Source organism: Microcaecilia unicolor, chromosome 4 (genome assembly GCF_901765095.1).
Source record: "Microcaecilia unicolor chromosome 4, aMicUni1.1, whole genome shotgun sequence".
In the NCBI taxonomy this organism is placed as follows: Eukaryota; Metazoa; Chordata; class Amphibia; order Gymnophiona; family Siphonopidae; genus Microcaecilia; species Microcaecilia unicolor.
Window position 1 is genome coordinate 113,788,448 of NC_044034.1, and position 18,256 is coordinate 113,806,703.

Sequence of the window (18,256 nt, forward strand, 5' to 3'; positions counted from 1 at the left end):
GGCGAGAGCAAAGCTGTCTTCTAGAAGCTGCACGTCCTTTTTTTATTTTTTTATTTTATTTTTTTTAGTTTTAATAGAATTGGTTTTTTTGTCAGCTGTCATTAACTGAAAATGGAAATAGCATGTGGACTATTCCTGGGCTGCTAAAGAAGAGAAGTGTACTGTGGAGCTGGGTTTTTGCTTTTGCCTGCCAGGAGCGTAGGGCTGCTGCTGCTGCTAGAGGAACTCAAGACGTGGTGAGGATGACTAACGAGGGCGCCGTCAATTCCAGCCTTCTGCCGAGTTGCTTCTTTGCAGCCCAAGAGCCCCTTACTTCCTAAGGACAGAGGGAAGCGGTGCTGGTGCCTAGGATCAGAACTGCTCCACGGAGGATTTTGTGCTGCTCCGCACGACAGGTCGAAAGTTGTGCATGCAGCATTTCATTTCTTTTGGTTTCATTTGCATTCTTACCCCCCACCCCTCCTTTTTAAGGGGGCTGTCGTCTGATCGTTGGATCATTTTATGTGGGGGGAAAAAAAATCTCACTCCTTTTCGGCTTATCTGCAACCCTGCCTACCTGCATCAGGATGCTGGAAGTAATCGTGGGCATCGGACACCCTGCAGATAAGATTAGTGTTTCTTTCTGACCAGTTCAAGCTGAAGGAGCTGCCTGGAGGCTTGCACCTTCTCTCTATAATCTGCAGGTCCTGCACTGTTACCTGCAGGATTTTAATCTGCAGTATTTGCGTGGCAGCTGCTAGTGTCATCCGAATGGGAGCTTTGTGGTGAGAGACTGCACCTTTTCTGCACAAAGAAGAGAAGAAATAACTGTCTTCTACATTTCCTTGGAAACCTTTTGGCTGTGTCGGAGCTGCTTCTGGACTCCTGCTGCTCCTGGCTTGTAAGATTTGTGTATATATTTATGTTGTAAGGTCTTTTTCTAACCAGATTTGGGAGGCTGTACATCTCAGGGGAGGGTGTGGGGCACAGCAGGACAATAAACTGTTAAATCATGGATGTTGTAATTAACGGGGATCAGAAGTATTTTTACCTGCTGCTGCTGCTGCTGCGGCATGTACTGGTAGGGGCTTTCGGTATTAAAATAGAAACCCTGTGCATGCAAGACAGAGGACAGTGAGGATTAGGGTTAAGGGAGGGGAAAAAAACGATTCCAGTGTTCAAGGTTTCAAAAAACAAATGTTGCATTTGGCGGTTGATGGTGTACTTGCAAGAAATACTAATAAGTAGTTAGGGATTTTAGTGGCAACAATCCAAGGGGAGAGGATTGCATGGGCTGCAATGAATTGAGTGGAAAGTGTGGGTAGAAAGTACAGCAGAGAAAGTGGTGGATTTCATTCTCTGGATGTGCAAAATGCAAGTTGCTGTTAATATTGATGCTGTAGGACCCCCTCACCCCCCATTGGGGCAGTTAAAGTATTTGCATTCAGCTTAGCAACATGCATTACAGAATATGTAGTTGAGGTTTTGTTTTGTTTTAATTAGTTTTAATGAAAATAATTCTGCTCTTTTGTGTGTTTGTGTTGACAGCTGCCTATTCAAGTTTGGAAGGGGATGATATGTGAGACATCAAGCAGCCTGTACACACCTCCTCCTCCTCCTCCTGCTGATCTTGCACCCCCTATCCTGTGGCCCTGCTCCCTTCCCCAACGCCCCGGGCGAGAGGCGCCCTCCTTTTTCCTCTCTTACCATGGACCTAAGGGATGTCTACCTGTTGGCTGCCCTGATCGCTTGCCTGAGGCCAGAGGCGGCACTTGCCCAGGAGCTCATCTACACCATCCGGGAGGAGCTGCCCGACAACGTGCCCATCGGCAACATTGCCAAGGACCTGAACATTTCACAGTTGAGCGGTGCCAGCCTGGTCTACCGCCTGGTCTCCAAAGCCGGGGATGTGCCACTGGTAAGGGTGGCGAGTGGTACAGGCGAGCTCTTTACCACCTCCAACCGGATTGATCGTGAGAAGCTGTGCAGCACTGGTGCCACCTCCTCCTCATCCTTGGAGGATAGTGAGTGCTCTTTTGAGCTGGAAGTGGTCATCTTGCCCAACGACTTCTTCCGTCTCATCAAAATCAAGATCGTGGTGAAGGACAGTAATGATAATGCCCCCATGTTCCCCTCCACTGTTATCAACATCTCCATCCCTGAGAACACACTGCTCAATAGTCGCTTCCCTATCCCCTCTGCCCTGGATCCCGACACGGGCCACAATGGGGTGCAGCGATATGAGCTGCTCAATGGCCAAGGCGCCTTTGGACTGGATGTGGTGGAGACACCCGAGGGTGACAAGTGGCCACAACTCATTGTGCAGCAGAGCTTGGACCGTGAGCAGAAGGACACTTATGTGATGAAGATTAAGGTGGAGGACGGTGGCAGCCCACAAAGGTCCAGCACAGCCATCCTGCAGGTCACCGTCAGCGATGTAAATGACAACAAGCCTGTGTTCAGAGAGAGCCAGTTGGAGGTGCATATCCCTGAGAACGCACCTGTGGGCACCTCCGTGGTGCAGCTGCATGCCACTGATGCCGATGTGGGCACGAACGCTGAGGTCAGGTACATCTTTGGCACACAGGTGTCTTCCGTCGCCAAAAGGCTTTTTGCCTTGAACAGCACCACTGGGCTGATCACAGTGCAGAGGCCCCTAGACAGGGAGGACATGGCCTTGCACAAGGTCACTGTCCTTGCTACTGATGGCAGCTCCACACCTGCCCGAGCCACTGTTGCCATCAATGTGACTGATGTGAACGATAACCCTCCCAATATAGATCTCAGATACATTATTAGTCCTATCAATGGCACTGTGTACCTGTCTGAAAAAGATCCTATCAATACCAAGATTGCACTGATTACAGTCTCAGACAGGGACACTGATGTGAATGGCAAAGTCATCTGTTTCATTGAAAGAGAGGTGCCATTTCACTTGAAAGCGGTCTATGACAACCAGTACTTGCTAGAGACCTCTTCCTTGCTGGACTATGAAGGCACCAAAGAATTCAGCTTTAAAATAGTGGCTGCTGATACTGGGAAGCCCAGTTTGAACCAGACTGCCCTGGTAAGAGTTGAGCTGGAGGATGAAAATGACAACCCTCCCATTTTCAGCCAGCCGGTAATTGAGCTGTCAGTTTCTGAAAACAATCGGCGAGGACTGTACCTGACCACAATCAGTGCCACTGACGAAGACAGTGGGAAGAATGCAGACATTGTTTATCAGCTCGGACCTAATGCCTCTTTCTTTGATCTGGACAGAAAGACTGGAGTTCTCACAGCCTCCAGAGTCTTTGACAGAGAGGAGCAGGAACGTTTTATTTTTACAGTCACTGCTCGAGACAATGGCACCCCTCCGCTCCAGAGTCAAGCGGCTGTGATTGTGACTGTCCTAGATGAAAATGACAACAGTCCCAAGTTCACACACAACCACTTTCAGTTTTTTGTGTCTGAGAACTTGCCAAAGTATAGCACCGTGGGAGTGATCACGGTGACGGATGCAGATGCAGGAGAAAATAAAGCAGTGACCCTCTCCATTCTAAATGACAATGAAAACTTTGTGCTGGATCCTTACTCTGGAGTTATAAAATCAAATGTATCCTTTGACAGGGAACAGCAGAGCTCCTATACTTTTGATGTCAAGGCTGTTGATGGTGGACAGCCTCCACGATCTTCCACTGCCAGAGTAACGATAAATGTTATGGATGTCAATGATAACAGCCCAGTGGTTATCTTCCCACCCTCCAATACTTCTTTTAAGGTAGTGCCTCTGTCCGCCATACCAGGCTCTGTGGTTGCAGAGGTGTTTGCTGTGGATACTGATACAGGCATGAACGCTGAACTCAAATACACCATTGTAAGTGGCAATAGTAAAGGTCTATTTCGAATTGATCCAGTAACAGGCAATATTACGCTAGAAGAAAAACCTACTCTACTCGATGTGGGCCTGCATCGTTTGGTAGTAAACATCAGCGATCTGGGTTATCCTAAATCTTTGCACACCCTAGTGCTGGTATTTCTATATGTGAACGAAACTGCTGGAAACGCTTCTTACATTTATGATTTGATACGCAGGACTATGGAGACACCCTTGGACAGGAACATAGGGGACAGCAGCCAGCCGTACCAGAATGAAGACTACCTCACGATCATGATTGCAATAGTGGCAGGTGCCATGGTAGTCATAGTAGTGATATTTGTCACTGTCCTGGTCCGCTGTCGGCACGCGTCAAGGTTCAAAGCTGCCCAGAGGAGCAAGCAGGGGGCCGAGTGGATGTCTCCAAATCAGGAGAACAAGCAGAACAAGAAGAAGAAAAGGAAGAAAAGGAAGTCTCCTAAGAGCTCTCTTTTGAACTTTGTTACCATTGAGGAGTCCAAACCAGATGAAGCAGTCCATGAACCTATCAACGGGACAATAAGCCTTCCAGCTGAGCTGGAGGAACAGAGCATAGGAAGATTTGACTGGGGCACAGCACCACCAACAACCTTTAAACCGAGCAGTCCCGATCTAGCAAAGCATTACAAGTCTGCCTCTCCACAGTCTGCTTTTCATCTGAAAGCAGACACACCGGTGTCTGTGAAAAAGCATCATGTGATTCAGGAACTCCCTTTGGACAACACTTTTGTTGGGGGCTGTGATACCCTCTCCAAACGCTCTTCCACTAGTTCAGATCACTTCAGTGCCTCAGAGTGCAGCTCCCAGGGAGGCTTCAAGACAAAGGGCCCCTTACACAGCAGACAGGTAAAGGAGCACTTTTACTGGTCTATAAGTACTGCATACAAGTGCCCGATCAACCAGTATTAAAGTGCCAGCATGTCTTTTGTTTCACTGTACCTTGGCTTAGTTATATTGTGGAAGGGAAATCAGAGCTCAGACAATGCCCCCCCCCCCCTTTCCTTTTTCTTCAGCCCCCTTCCTAAATGAAACCCTGGGATATTTCAGAGATCTAATTAATGTATTGATACAAACTGGAACAACATTTTACTGTACCAAAAAAAAAAAAAAAAGATCTAGAAGTTTTTTTAGAAGTGTCCCATGATAACACAACTGTAAAAGCAAAAATGTCCTAAATTCAGAATATGTTGTTTCCAAAGTGCTGTATTTTTAAGAAATTACAGATGTGCACATTTTCACCATCAGTGTGCAGTATTCATGAGGCTGGTGTTAACGAGATCTATGCAGTTCAGACTAAGCTGAAACACTGCTGGATTGTTGTACTTGTTTTTATTGTAAATCTCAGTAGGACAACTGAAATTCTGGGTTGTCCCAATTTGAAGTAGGGGGAGGGGCCAGCAGTTGGAGTATATCTGGAGTTGGGGGAAAGGGGCAACCCAAATCCAAAGGAAACCTTTCTTAGAATTGACGCAAACTTCCTTATTATAACTTCAGTTTTCAAAGTTGCTAACTTGAAGCAGAGTATCAAAATTCACACAAGAAGTTAAATATCATATTAGCATTGTGGGTGGTTTCCGAGGTGATAGCACCAAAATTCAGCCTGCTGGTTAAGCACTAGTTCTGATGTTTTATCTTTTGGCCAGTTAAGCTTTTTGTTGGTTCTGTATCTGAATGCTCATTCATAGATGCCCATGCAAAACTAACTGAGAAGAATCCTGAGCTTGTACTGATAGATATGGGACAAAATTGTGTCAAAGGACCTTAGGTATGGGCACGTGGGTTTGGATTTTCCCCAAGGTATGACTAAGCCACATAGGAAGTCTTCCTCTGATTATAAAAATATTATGTTTGCTGTAGTATATATTTCGTTTAAAGTGCTGAAAATTGGTGTATACAATTAAGAATTTTTGCATATTTTTCAAATGGCCAAAGTTACACTTTGTTTTATAGTTCACTCATTCTAACAAAACACAATAGAAAATTATGCTGTCACATTAACTCGCTGTAAATAAGTTCTCATTTTAATAATGTGTAGGTGATCTGTCATTGCTCATTTTAAACTGTGAAATGTGCCATAAGAAGGGACATTAACAGGCTGAGAAACTAATATTTCAACCAAATCCAGCATTAGGTTTTTCTTAGGTCCGATAATTCCTGCCTGATGGAGATTTGAATGTAGCCTTGTCTGATTTTGGTGCTTGTCAGCTTGCCATAAACCTTAGATTGTACAACAGGCTGTAGGTGGCGCTGGGGTACCATGTCGTCGGCACTGGCCAGGTGCCAAGCCTGCAGCAGATAAGAGGTGGGGGAGGGCAAGATTCAGCTGGTGCAACAGCTAAAGAAACCTTTTATTTAATGGTACTTGCACTGGAGAGATCAGCAGAGGAGTTTGTGCAGCACCTCCACAGTGGGCTAACTTTGCCTACAGCAGCTCTCAAAGGGTGTTTTCTCCTTCTCTGCTTTTAAAGCTGCTATGGCTTGACAATAATGACTGTTGGCTGTCTGAGCTAAGGGGATGTGTCTAAAATCTATTGTGGGTCAAGGAAAGGGCTGGCTGCAGAGCCAGAATGGCAAGCAGGAGGCTTTTAAGTTTCTTATTCATTAAAAAAAACAAACAAACCAAAACGTGTTTGATGGGGGTTGGGCATAGGTTACTTTATATTTCCTTAGCTGGGGGGAGGGGGTTCTGTGTAATGCTTTGGAGAAATGTAAGATTTGAAATGTTGCTCCATTCGACCAATGTGGGAAAACCCAGGAGGTAAACTAGCTGTGTTTACCATATAGCTCTGCAAGGACTGCTGTGCTGATTAGTTAGAAGGAGCTGCCATGATTGAATAAACATGCCAGGAATAGAGATGTGTGACACCAAGATGTTTTGTACATTCTGAAAAAAACACTGATATAGTTTTCCTTTGTTGAAATTTAATCTGATTAGCCCTGTGGGAATCTCCCGCTTTCTTCCCCCCCCCCCCCAAACTCTTTTCAGAAAAAAGTTTCAGACTGGGTGAAATTGTTGGTGTTTTAGGCGTGTGGAGGTTTAGCCTTCTATTTCCCAGGAAGTCCTTGCTGTTCATGCAGCCGCAGCCTTGTTACCACACATGCCTCTTGATAGCAGTTTGTGGAAGCCGGAGGCTCTGAAGTGAGATGTTTATTGCCGCTCCCTAACTGGATTGATGGCAGTTGGGGAATTCATTTCCTAGCCCCTTGTGTGTCCTCTATAGGATAAACAGCAGATGGTAAGAGAGGTGAAAAGAGTGACCCGCTTGCAGTCCACAGTTCGAATGCTTGAAGATACAATCACACACACACACACGTGTCTGATGCCCTAGGTGACCGTTCAGCCATGCACCCCATCCCTACTCCCACAAGCCACCTCGCAGCTCAGCCCCCCCCATGGTTTCCTGCATCTTCCCCCCCCCCCCCCATACTTCGTTCCACCTTGGTCTCCAGCACCTCTTTATTCCAGCTCCCCACCCTTGATTTCCACAGTCTCTCTCATTTCTTTCTTTTCTCCCTCTACCCCACACACACACACACCATGTGAGGTGTTCAGACCTTACTTCCCTTCCTGCAGGGTAGCAACATGGCAGTCAGCAACTATAAAAGATGAATGGTGGCCAGCTTTTCACCTTAAGCATCTGCACATGCTCAAGCCCTGCCAGCTCTCGCTCCCTCCAAACTTCCTGTTTGAGATGGGGTGGGAGCCAGCAGTCCTTGAGCATGCACGAATGCTGAACTCCCTGTGCTTTGCCACCATGCATTTTCTATAGATACCGACAACCACTTCACAACCTTGGAAGAAGAAAAATAAGGTCTGAACACCTTGGGGTGGAGGAGGGAGGGAGGGAGGGAGAGAAGGGACTTGAAGACCAAGTATCAATGCAGTGCAATCTTAGATGCTGCCTAGTCTGTCCAGTGGAGAAGCTGTTACTGTTCAGATGCAACAGCGATGTCAAACCCTGTGTATAAACCTTCAGAGCAGACTCTTGCCATGTCTCCTCTTAGCAGCAAATGAGAAACCTCAATCATTTAGTGGGTTTAAAATAGATCTGCAAGCTTCTAACAGCTCTTACAGATTCCTTATTAAGCAGTAAGATGTTCGGTGAACGCATGGGACGTGTGTGGACTTAATGTACCGTGGCTTGGAGAAGAAGCTACTAAATTTTCCCTGCAATCCAGCTGCTTACAGATGTTGCTCTGGGAAAGCTTATTTTCCTTCTGCTGCTTTGTTTCTGTTCATTATAATATCCTTTCTCACCCCCATTAATTTGGATAAACAAATTTGTTAAGTCCCAAAAAATCCTAAATTTCAGCATGGATTAAAAAGAAAGACACGGTACAAACATTTTCAGAGGTTTGGGTTTGTTCTTCTGTAGTACTGTCCGATTAGTCAGGGAGAAGGAGAGAGAGGAAAGTTTGGTTCTGTTCCCAGGCACTCTTCACCGCTGCCATGTTTCATGCCGTGGTGGTTGCCTCGCGGTGTCACCTATTACTATGCCCATTCTAAACAATTTCACAGAAAATATGCTACAAATATGCTACCAAATCTACAAATTATGAAAACCAGAGGCATAAAAGCTTAAACCTCAAAACCATACCTATAATAATTGATGCAGTGCCATCTGGATGCCTTGCTTTTAAAAGAAAACACCACATAAAACACTCAACTGGACAAAAGAGTTTGTGGCAGTAGGTGAGGCAGTGAAAAGTTGTTTAGCGAGTAGGGTCAGGTCCCTCAACCACTTTTTTCTCCCCACCTTTGTCTTTCCTCTAACTCTGGCCCATGCAAGTTTCCATCCTGTACTGATGGACCACTCACTATATGAGCAAAATCTCGTATGCATTCAGAGCACAGTTTGCTGTCCGGGACAGATTTTACTTTGCTGCTCTTCTTAAGTAGAAAAAGTGAAAGCAAATAATAGAGTTTTGAGGACATAGGAGGTTTTTCAGTATCATCTCCTTCGGGTAGGATTAGCCTAGTAGTTAGAGCAGCAGGTTGTGAGAACAGGGAATCTAGGGTTCAAACTCCACTGATGCTCCTGATGACTTTTGGCAAGTCACTTCACCCTCTGTTGCCTCAGGCACAAACTTTATTCTTACTCCTTTCTAATCCTATCCTAGTTATTGTAAGTTATACGTTTAGTTAGTAAATAGGCCAAGCTAACAATATTGGGATATATATTTCTAAAGCTAGGCCTTAAATTGTAATCCACCTAGGGCAAGGACCTACCAACTGGACCTAAATTTGTAACTTGCTTTGAGTTTACGTTTAAAAATGAGTAATTAGCTCAAACTTTTTTCACACAACCTTTTCCAATTGCTTCCTGTCTGGCCTGTCCAAAAATAAATGTCAGAGGAAAAGTGTTTGAGAAAAGGTCCCATTAAAATCTGCACAGCTTTCTTTACTTGTAAGAAGGCCTGTATGGAGAGCAGCAGCATTGGGGAGGGTAATGCCATGATCTTAAATGGTTCTTCTCATTCAAATGCAAATACCATGGCTGTTAACATTTCTAACAATGTTATTGCATTGTTAACTGTTCAGCTAATCCACTGCAAGACATTCTTGGGCCACTTCCTTATTGATCTCTCAAGCTTAATCATAAAAAGAGCTTTTCTTCCTATTTCCTTTTACAGTTTTACTGTCTGTTGTTTCAGACACTACACACCATAACCTCTGCTGCCTGTGTAACCAACAATTGAATGACAGGGCAGAAAACGTGATTTCTCCCACCTAGTTTAGCATTTTGTCGTGTGCTGATATAATACTGATTGCTAAAAAGCTTGATCTTGGTAGCCAGTTCCATTCAAAGCAGGGGTGTCAGTCTCAGGGCTGTTAATATCTGTACTATGTAGTCTTGGAATGTGTTTTGTGTTTGTTTTATTTTCTAGATTCTGTTTTCTGCTCATACCAAGACTTGTTTGAGGGACTGGGTTGTGACAGTCCTAACAGTGGAGTGTCTTGAGGACACCTGCAGAAGGTGCAGCTCCAGTACTGACAGATGATGGCTTCCTAGTGTCCTGTCTCACTTGCCACTGTCACAAGCAAACACACACAAAACTCGGGAAGCTTTATTAGTACAACAGATGTACATATGTTGCCATTGCCAATGTAATATATATAGAAGGGAATTTTCAAAGGCATCTCCATGTATAAAACAGTGGCTCTCGAAAGTTGGCCAACACAGATCAGCATGAGTGCCTAAGCATGCACATGTAGAGAAGTATCATAAGAACATAAGAGTTGCCCTACTGGGTCAAACCAAGGATCTAGCTAGCCTAGTATCCTGTTTCCAACAGTGGTCAATCCAGGTTACAAGTACCTGGCAGAGTGCCGAAAAAGTATCAGCGGCTTTTCCCAGCTATACCTTAATAATGATTTATGGACTTTTCCTCCAATAATTTGCCCAAAACAATTTTTTAACCCAGTTACATTAGCCCCCAAATTCTATAAAAAGCATTAAAATTTGTGTGCACAAAATTTGGCGTGTGCCTAGTTTGCACACGCAATTTAATTGAATAATGAGCTAGTTAGCGCCATTAATTAGCTTGTTAAGCAATTATTGGCAGTAATTAGATTTAATTGAAATGTACGCGTGTGAATGTAGGTGGCAGATCCGCACCTACATTTTACGCTTGATTCCAAAAGGGCGTGGAAATAGGAGGGTCATGGGCAGATTGGGGGCGTTCCTAGAATTTACGTTCTTAATTATAGAATAAGGGGGATCTGCACCTAATTTAGATGTGAGGAGTTTGTATCATATTTCAGTTGGTGTAATTGGCTGTGCCAAAAGTTAGGCATGATTCACAAGCATAAGGGCTATTCTGTAAACTGTGCATAACTTTTTAAAGCATGGTTTATAGAATAGCATTTTTAGGCACTATATGTAGAATGTAACCCTATATGCTTTTACCACTTGCCCTAACAATGAATTCCAGCGCTTAACTATTCATTGAGTGAAAACAGTCAGTTCACATTAACCTGTTCCACTTCATTCAGGATTATATAGACATCTGTGATATCTTCCCTTATCTGTCTCTTCTCCAAGCTGAAGAGCCCTAACCTCTTTAGCCTTTCCTCATATGAGAGTCCTTCTAGCTCCTTAACCATTTAAATCACCTTTCTCTATACCTATTCTAGCTCCAATATATATTTTTTAGATGCAATGACCAGAATTGCCCACAGTACTCAAGGTGCAGTCTCACCAAGGGAGCTTTATTCCCTTTGAAAATCAATATTGAGTCTATACACATATGCATTTTGAAAGCTACCTGTGTGGGGAGAGTTTTCATAATGGGATGCCTATGTGAAAAATAAAAATAAATGCTTATGTTGTCCCTATAAAGTTCACCACTCTATTTTCCAGATAAATAATGAAGTAAATGCACAGTGTGTCTCCCAATGAACCTCAGTAGTGCACCTCATGGTCTAAATTTCAACCAATGAGAATTGCACACTCATGTCATCATCGGCTCAATAAATTCAATCTTGCTTATAATATTTTAAAAATTTCAGTGGAATTTACTTATAAGAGATGTTGGCTTAGGGGGGGAACTCTCTTCTAACATGCGGCTTATTTCGCTGGTGCTTTATCAAGGAACACTCCCCCCCTATAAAAAAAAACACATTCATGTCAAGATGTATCATGACAAAACTTACTCCCTGGTCTTGCCCAAAAGATAATAACCGTACCTTTCATTCAGTCCAATCCATCCAGCCAACCAGTCATTCAGTAACAGCCAAGTTGGCAACCTATGCTGTTAAACTCCTTCTTATACTATCAGGTGATTGGTGGGAGCAGTACATTTAAAACAAATCGTAGAAAATATTTTTTTCACTCAGGGCCCTGTTTACCAAGCTGTACTGTAGGCTTGCTAACTTTTTAGTGCACATTAAAAATTAGCACACACTAATGCTAGAGACACCCATAGGAATATATGGATGTCTCTAGCATTAGCGCACACTAATTTTTAGCACACGCTAAAAAGTTTGCGCGCCTACAGTGCAGCTTAGTAAACAGGGCCCTCAATGTGTAATTAAACCCTGGAGCTCTTTGCCAGAGCATGTGGTAAAAGCATTGGATTTTAAAAAAGATTTGGATAATTTTCTAAAAGAAAAGTCCATAAGCCATTTTTTTAAACTCCTGTTTTTAAAAAATATAATTTTCAACTTAAGTGGTACAATCAAGGCAGTAAAAGAGACATGTAAAACATCAATTTGCACACACAGATAGGTGCCAACAACTTTTGATATATATCCCCAGAACACCCCCTACCCTCCCTAATCCCCACTCCTGCCCAAATAAAGTCCCAACAGCTACCTACTACTACTAATCATTTCTATAGCGCTACTAGACGTACGCAGCGCTGTACACATTATATGCAGGTACTTTCTCTGTCCTTAGAGGGCTCACAATCTAAGTTGTTGGGGGGGTTTTTTGTACCTGGGGCAATGGAGTATTAAGTGACTTGCCCAAGGTCACAAGGAGCTGCAGTGAGATAAGCATTCAGAATTCTACTACATGCACTAGGGTTAATGTATCCCAAACGGGTGCCCAGGTCCTTAAGAAGGAATCTCCTTTCGAGGATGATAATTCAGAGATTCTCTTGCGTTCCAAGGAGCAAAACAGAATCATGGCTGACCCCCAATGTGACACTGCTTATGTTTAGGATAAGCAGCATAAAATCTGTTTTACTTTTTTGGGATCTTGCCAGGTACTTGTGACCTGGATTGGCCACTGTTGGAAACAGGATACTGGGCTTGATGGACCTTTAGTCTGTTTCAGTATGACTATTCTTATCTACTTGAGTGTGCTCTATTTGCGAACAGTGTGCACTCTTTAAAGAGCACACACTCTTCACAACATTTCTACCATATCAACAATGTGAAATACACCCACACTTTCCCTTCTCCCCCCCCCCCCAAAAAAAAAAAAAAAAATTCTGAACATTCCTGGAAACACAGGAAACAACACAAACATTCTCTGGTTGCTCATCTTTAGTGTACATCACAGTTCTGCTCTTGCTCCATCCAACCATGCCTTCAGGAAAACCTATGCACAGATCATGTTTATCCCCTCTTAGTTTCTATGTGTGAACTGTGCTTTCCACGCAGACAAAAAAAGACTTTTATCAAGTTACCATCATTGTGATTAAAAGATATATATATATATATCAAACATATAAACGGCAAGTGATCAACTCACCTGCAAATGCGCAGTAGAGTCGGAACGCTGAGAGTGTAGAAGTCCAAGCCCCGCCTCCACCAGCAGTACAGCCCAATAGGGAGGAGGGCTTGGACATGGGCGTGGATTCGGAGGAGGAGGGAGCAGGGAGGGAAGGAGGGGCGGTACTGAGGGAAACAGGCTGGGGGGAGGGCAGGGGAGAGAGCAGGGTTAGTGGACGGGGGGGGGGGGGGGGGAAGGCCATAGGAAAACAAAAAACTAGCCCATTGTTACGGGCTTAACGGCTAGTATATATATATATATATATATATAGAGAGAGAGAGAGAGAGAGAGAGAGAGAGAGAGAGAGAGATCTCTAAATCTAGATATATAGATAGATATATACATATATAGATATATACAATAGTTCTATTAAGAGTAAAGTATGACTGTAGGGTACAGAAAGGACCATGCAAGGGCAGTACAAAGCCACTCTCTGTAGATGTTCAGAAAGGAAAATGTTTTCTTATTTTCTGACAAAGACGAGCTTTGAATACTCCCAGGCTGTGCACTACTTCTTGCAAAAAGCTGGTTGCTTCTTTGTAGTGAAGCCCATGCAGGCATGCTAATTTTCTTCTTCCCTCCGTGATCCTAGGGACTCTGCTTTGATATTTGCTGGCTGTAAAATAAAAGTGTGGCAGGCGGAAATCTGGAAGCCCTTTAAAAGGATACACAGTGGGGCTGTGCTGAGCACGGAGCCAAAACAACAGCAAAAAAACCCCAAACCAAATGCTTACAGTTGCCTTTTCTACATCCAGAAAAAGCACTGTAGGATATAAAAGTTGTTTCGTAGCTGTTTTCACGGGGCTGTCAGCGTGTTAACAGTTTTACAGCATCTGACAGAAGCTCTGAAGTTGCGGAATCTAAGTATCAGTCACGTTTCTGGTGTCTGTGAGGAGCATGGCTTCAGGATTGCTTGCAAGGTATGTGTGTTGAGTTCAGATGTATCCCCAAGTGGAATGGGGAGGTGGGGGAAAGAGAAGAGAGCAACGTCTCCGCCCTCTAGGTATGCTTTAGGGTCTTCTTTTCCTGTGGAAAAAGGAGTGTTAACTCCTAGGAGTAGCAACTTTGATCCCCCTACCCCCCCCAACCAGACTTCTGAATTCAGCAGTTCCAGGTCTGATGGCTTCTTTGGCAGATCTGTTAGGGAGCCTTACACTAGCCCAAGTGCTGATTCTGCAGCAGGCATTAATTTCCTCTTTCAGAAACTGGTTAGAAATGATCAATGTGTAGAGCGCATCCTTGGTCCCTGACACATAAACTCTCATGCTTACTGAAGTATACAGTGTTCCAAGTGTCAGATAGATGTGTTCTTGGAAATGTCTGCTAAAATCCTAGCAGTAAACTTTCAAAGAGGCTAATTTAGGAGTCTAAATCTCATGATAATAAACCCCTTATTGGCCTCGATGTTATTAGCCTTAATGAGATTGAACACATAAATTCTGTTGGCAATTGCTTGATAGGAAGTAGTTGAAAGACCTGCCAGAAAAGGGATTCATAAACTGCCCACCTTGTATTGTCAAATAGTGGCTGAATCCTTCTTGACCTATCCAATTTCTTACCAACTCCTGTATTGTGATTGATACTTGACTATATGCTAGAAAAAAGCCAGTCTAAAAAACGACTGTCAGATCTAGTACAAATAACTTCGGTATCATTTAAATACTTTACTCTATAAAATATTTGCTTAAGGTATCATTGCTGATAAAATCACGTTCTGTATTAGCTGCAGTGTGTCACCACGCTTGAATGTTCTTATATTACTCTAGACATTTGTACTATAGAAACCACTTATAACTTCAGGTGTGGAGCACCTGTTCTCTGCCCAGAGTACCTACTGCCCACCTGGGTATGTAGCCACCAGTAGGGGGTGGGCAGTCAATAATTTTTACTTTTTGTTTGTTTTTTAATCGTTATTAAGTGAATGTTGTTAAGAGTAAGTGGCGTTCCTAGGGTGCCTGACACCCAGGGTGGATCGCCGATGTGCCCCCCCGGGTGCAGCGTGACCCCCCCACCCCCTGGCGAAGGGACACCCCCCCCGGGTGCACTTTTACCTGCTGGGGGGTGCCGCGCGCCTGTCGGCTTCGCTCATTCCATGCTATCACTGCCCCGGAACAGGAAGTAACCTGTTCTAGGGCAGAGGGAGCACAGAACGAGCGGAGCAGACAGGCATGCGGCACCCCCCAGCGGCGTGCACCCAGGACGGACCGCCCCCCCCCCCCCCCCCCTTGGTACGCCACTGTTAAGAGTGTGCACTATACACTCATACTCCCGGATTCTATATATTGCGCCTGAAAATCCACGCTGAAACCGAGTGTATTCTATAACAATGCACATTACTTAATTGGTTAGCAGCTAATTAGCGCTGTTAATAGGATGTTAACAAGCAGTTATCAGCATGAATTAGCATTAATTGGGACTTACGTGCACAACTCGCTAAGTGTTTTCTATAACTTGGTGTGTCTAAATTCTGTGTCACATAGTTGAAAAGGGGGCATGGCATATGCGCATTATTATGGAATGCACCCGATCGCCTAATTTAGGAGTCGGGATTTACACCAAGTAAAACATGGCGTAAATGGATGTGACCAAATTTAGTTGCGTGGCAAGCCACTCAGTGTATTCTATATATCACGCAGAAATGTAAGTCTATTCTATAAAATTTAGGCATACTTTAGAGAATACGTTTAGGTATAATTTTTTTTTCTGTGGACAATTTTCAGACACTATATATAGAATCTGACCTATAGTGTGCACTTTTCTTAGAGGGTGCACTGTTTGCACATAGTGCACACTCATTCCAGAACACGCACTCATTCCAGAACACGCATGAACCTCTTGGGGAAACAGTGTACGCTATGTGCAAATAATGCGCCCTCTTAAGGAAAAATATGCACTAGCCTCTGAATTCTATAAACTTGTTCTAGTGCATATTTGTGCGCTCAGCTTATAGAATAAGGGCAGTTGTACATGCAACTTAATAGTTGCTCTCATTTGGAATTAATAGCCAGTTATTGGCATAAATAGATGTTAATTAGCGTTAGTTGGTACTAGTTAGTATTTCCGCGCGCATCTGCCTGTAGTTGCTATTTTAGAAGTTGCGTGCATCACAACAATTCCATCACATGTAACATCTAGGGGGCATGGATATGGGAAGGACAAGGGTGGGTCAGGGGTATGCCTAGGAGTTAGGCATGCAGGTTTTGAAATACTAGGGGCCCTTTTGCCAACAGCAGTAAAAAAATGGCCTTAGTGCACCCTTACATAGGTCTTTACTATGTGGTAAGGCCACTTTTATCTCTGGGGTAAAATGGCTGAAATTCATATTTTTAGTATTAATGGCCACACACTCACTAATTATGCCATTAGCATGTGGCCATTAAAACAGATTTCCTCATGAGTCCTTTACTGCCACCCATTATGTGGCAGTAAGAACTCATTTGCTAAGCACAAACTAATCGATTAGCGTGTGGCAATATAGGTGTGCTAACTGATTAGCGGAGAACATGCCCGCTCTCTGCCCCCCAGACACGACCTCTGTGCAAAAAAAATAATTTTATTTTTTTAGCCTGTGGGTAGCGTGCACACCCGCACATGCACAGAACTGCCTTTCCACCTAAGCATATGTTATAAGCAGCACCTAGATTTAGGCATGGTATATAGAATACGTTTTGTTGATATACTAGCGCCTAAAACTACGTGCCTCCGTTTACACCAACAAAAATGGGGCGTAAATCCTGACACGTAGATTTAGACGCAGAGGGCCATATTCTATAACAATGTGCAAGAAGTTTGCAACGCCCATGAAATGCAGATTTCCTCATCCATAACGCCCCTTTTTGCCTGCGTGCTTTAAAATTTAGGCACAGTGTGTTACAGAATACGCTTAGGGAATTGTGCATGTACATTTCTAATTATTGCCAATTAGTGCTCATTATTACTTGTTAAGTGCTGATTGGCTTGTTAAGCCAATTAAGTTATGTTCGTTGTTACAGAATATGCTTGGATTTCGGTGCAGATTTCTAGTCACGCTTTATAGAATCCGGGAGAGTGTGCATCATCCCGGCACCTAAATTTTGGCACTCATTTTTTCTTGAGTCTATCCCTATGTGCACATTGTGTGCAGTTGTTTGAAATGGTTGCTTATCCCTAGCCACCACCCAGGCTCTGAGTGAGTCTTGATCTCTTTCACAATGACAGCAAAATGGAATTGCCTTGTAAAAGGAAGAACTATGTATGTTCAAATGTAGGTAGAGTTCCATAATATTATAGATTTTTTTTTTTACATTTTGGCATTCAGTGGCTGAGCAAACCACTAGTTATACCTTCATGGATTTCATACCAAGTAGCAACCCAACTCTAATACTAGAATGTGCTGAATTTTATGACTTATCAAGCCACATGAGCCTCAGTGGCAACTCGTTTTACACGAACCACTGTTTGTGGCTTGCCTGAATCTTCATAGGCTTTTGAAATGTTCAAAAGCCTATGAAGATTCAGGCAAGCCACAAACAGTGGTTTGTGTGAAACAATTTGCTACTGAGGCTCATGTAGTTTGAAAAGTCATAAAATTCAGCACATAAGAGCTGAATCATCATTCTGTAGGATTCCAGAATCTTGTTATTCTTTGGGGTTCTACATGGAATGTTACCACAGTTTGGGTTTCTGCCAGGTACTTGTGACCTGGCTTGGCCACTGTTTGGAAAACAGAATACTGGGCTAGATGGACCATTGGTCTGACCCAGTATGGCTACTCTTATGTTCTTATGGATTGCTACTTGGTTTGATATTTGGGCTCCCCACTAGTGAGATCTGCTCCATCTGTCTAAAATGATTTTTCATGGATTTCATAGCACAATTGAATTTTTGGAGGTCCAGCAACCTATGCGGTAGACAGTGGATTCTCTGGAACTTCAGTTTTTGCTCAGTACAGGAACTCGCTGCCTGGGGCTGAATTTGGTACAGCTGCATGGGAATGTGTTGAGTGTCTCTTGCTGAGATTTTCAATTGCTCTGCTTGCAGTTCATAAAGTAAAGAACTGCGGGCCCTTGAATAGAGAACAGTCCTCAACCACCTCTTTAACACAGTATGTTTGAAACTAACTTGAAGCCATCATTTCACGTGGGTTCTGAACATGTCTTGCTGCAGTTGAAGACCAGTT

At 43.6% G+C, this 18,256-nt stretch overlaps 1 protein-coding gene across 1 annotated transcript; it reads left to right on the forward strand.

Annotated features, from left to right (window-relative positions):
- The first annotated feature begins 1,687 nt into the window (after nt 1-1,687).
- PCDH9 (protocadherin 9) lies at nt 1,688-4,783 on the forward strand. The gene has a single exon (XM_030199434.1). It carries the CDS (start codon nt 1,688-1,690, stop codon nt 4,781-4,783), a length of 3,096 nt encoding a protein of 1,031 aa, XP_030055294.1.
- The last annotated feature ends 13,473 nt before the right edge of the window (nt 4,784-18,256 follow it).

Excerpts from the sequence above, each read along its gene's own strand:
- PCDH9 (XM_030199434.1), top strand. The coding sequence starts at position 1,688 with ATGGACCTAAGGGATGTCTACCTGTTGGCTGCCCTGATCGCTTGCCTG.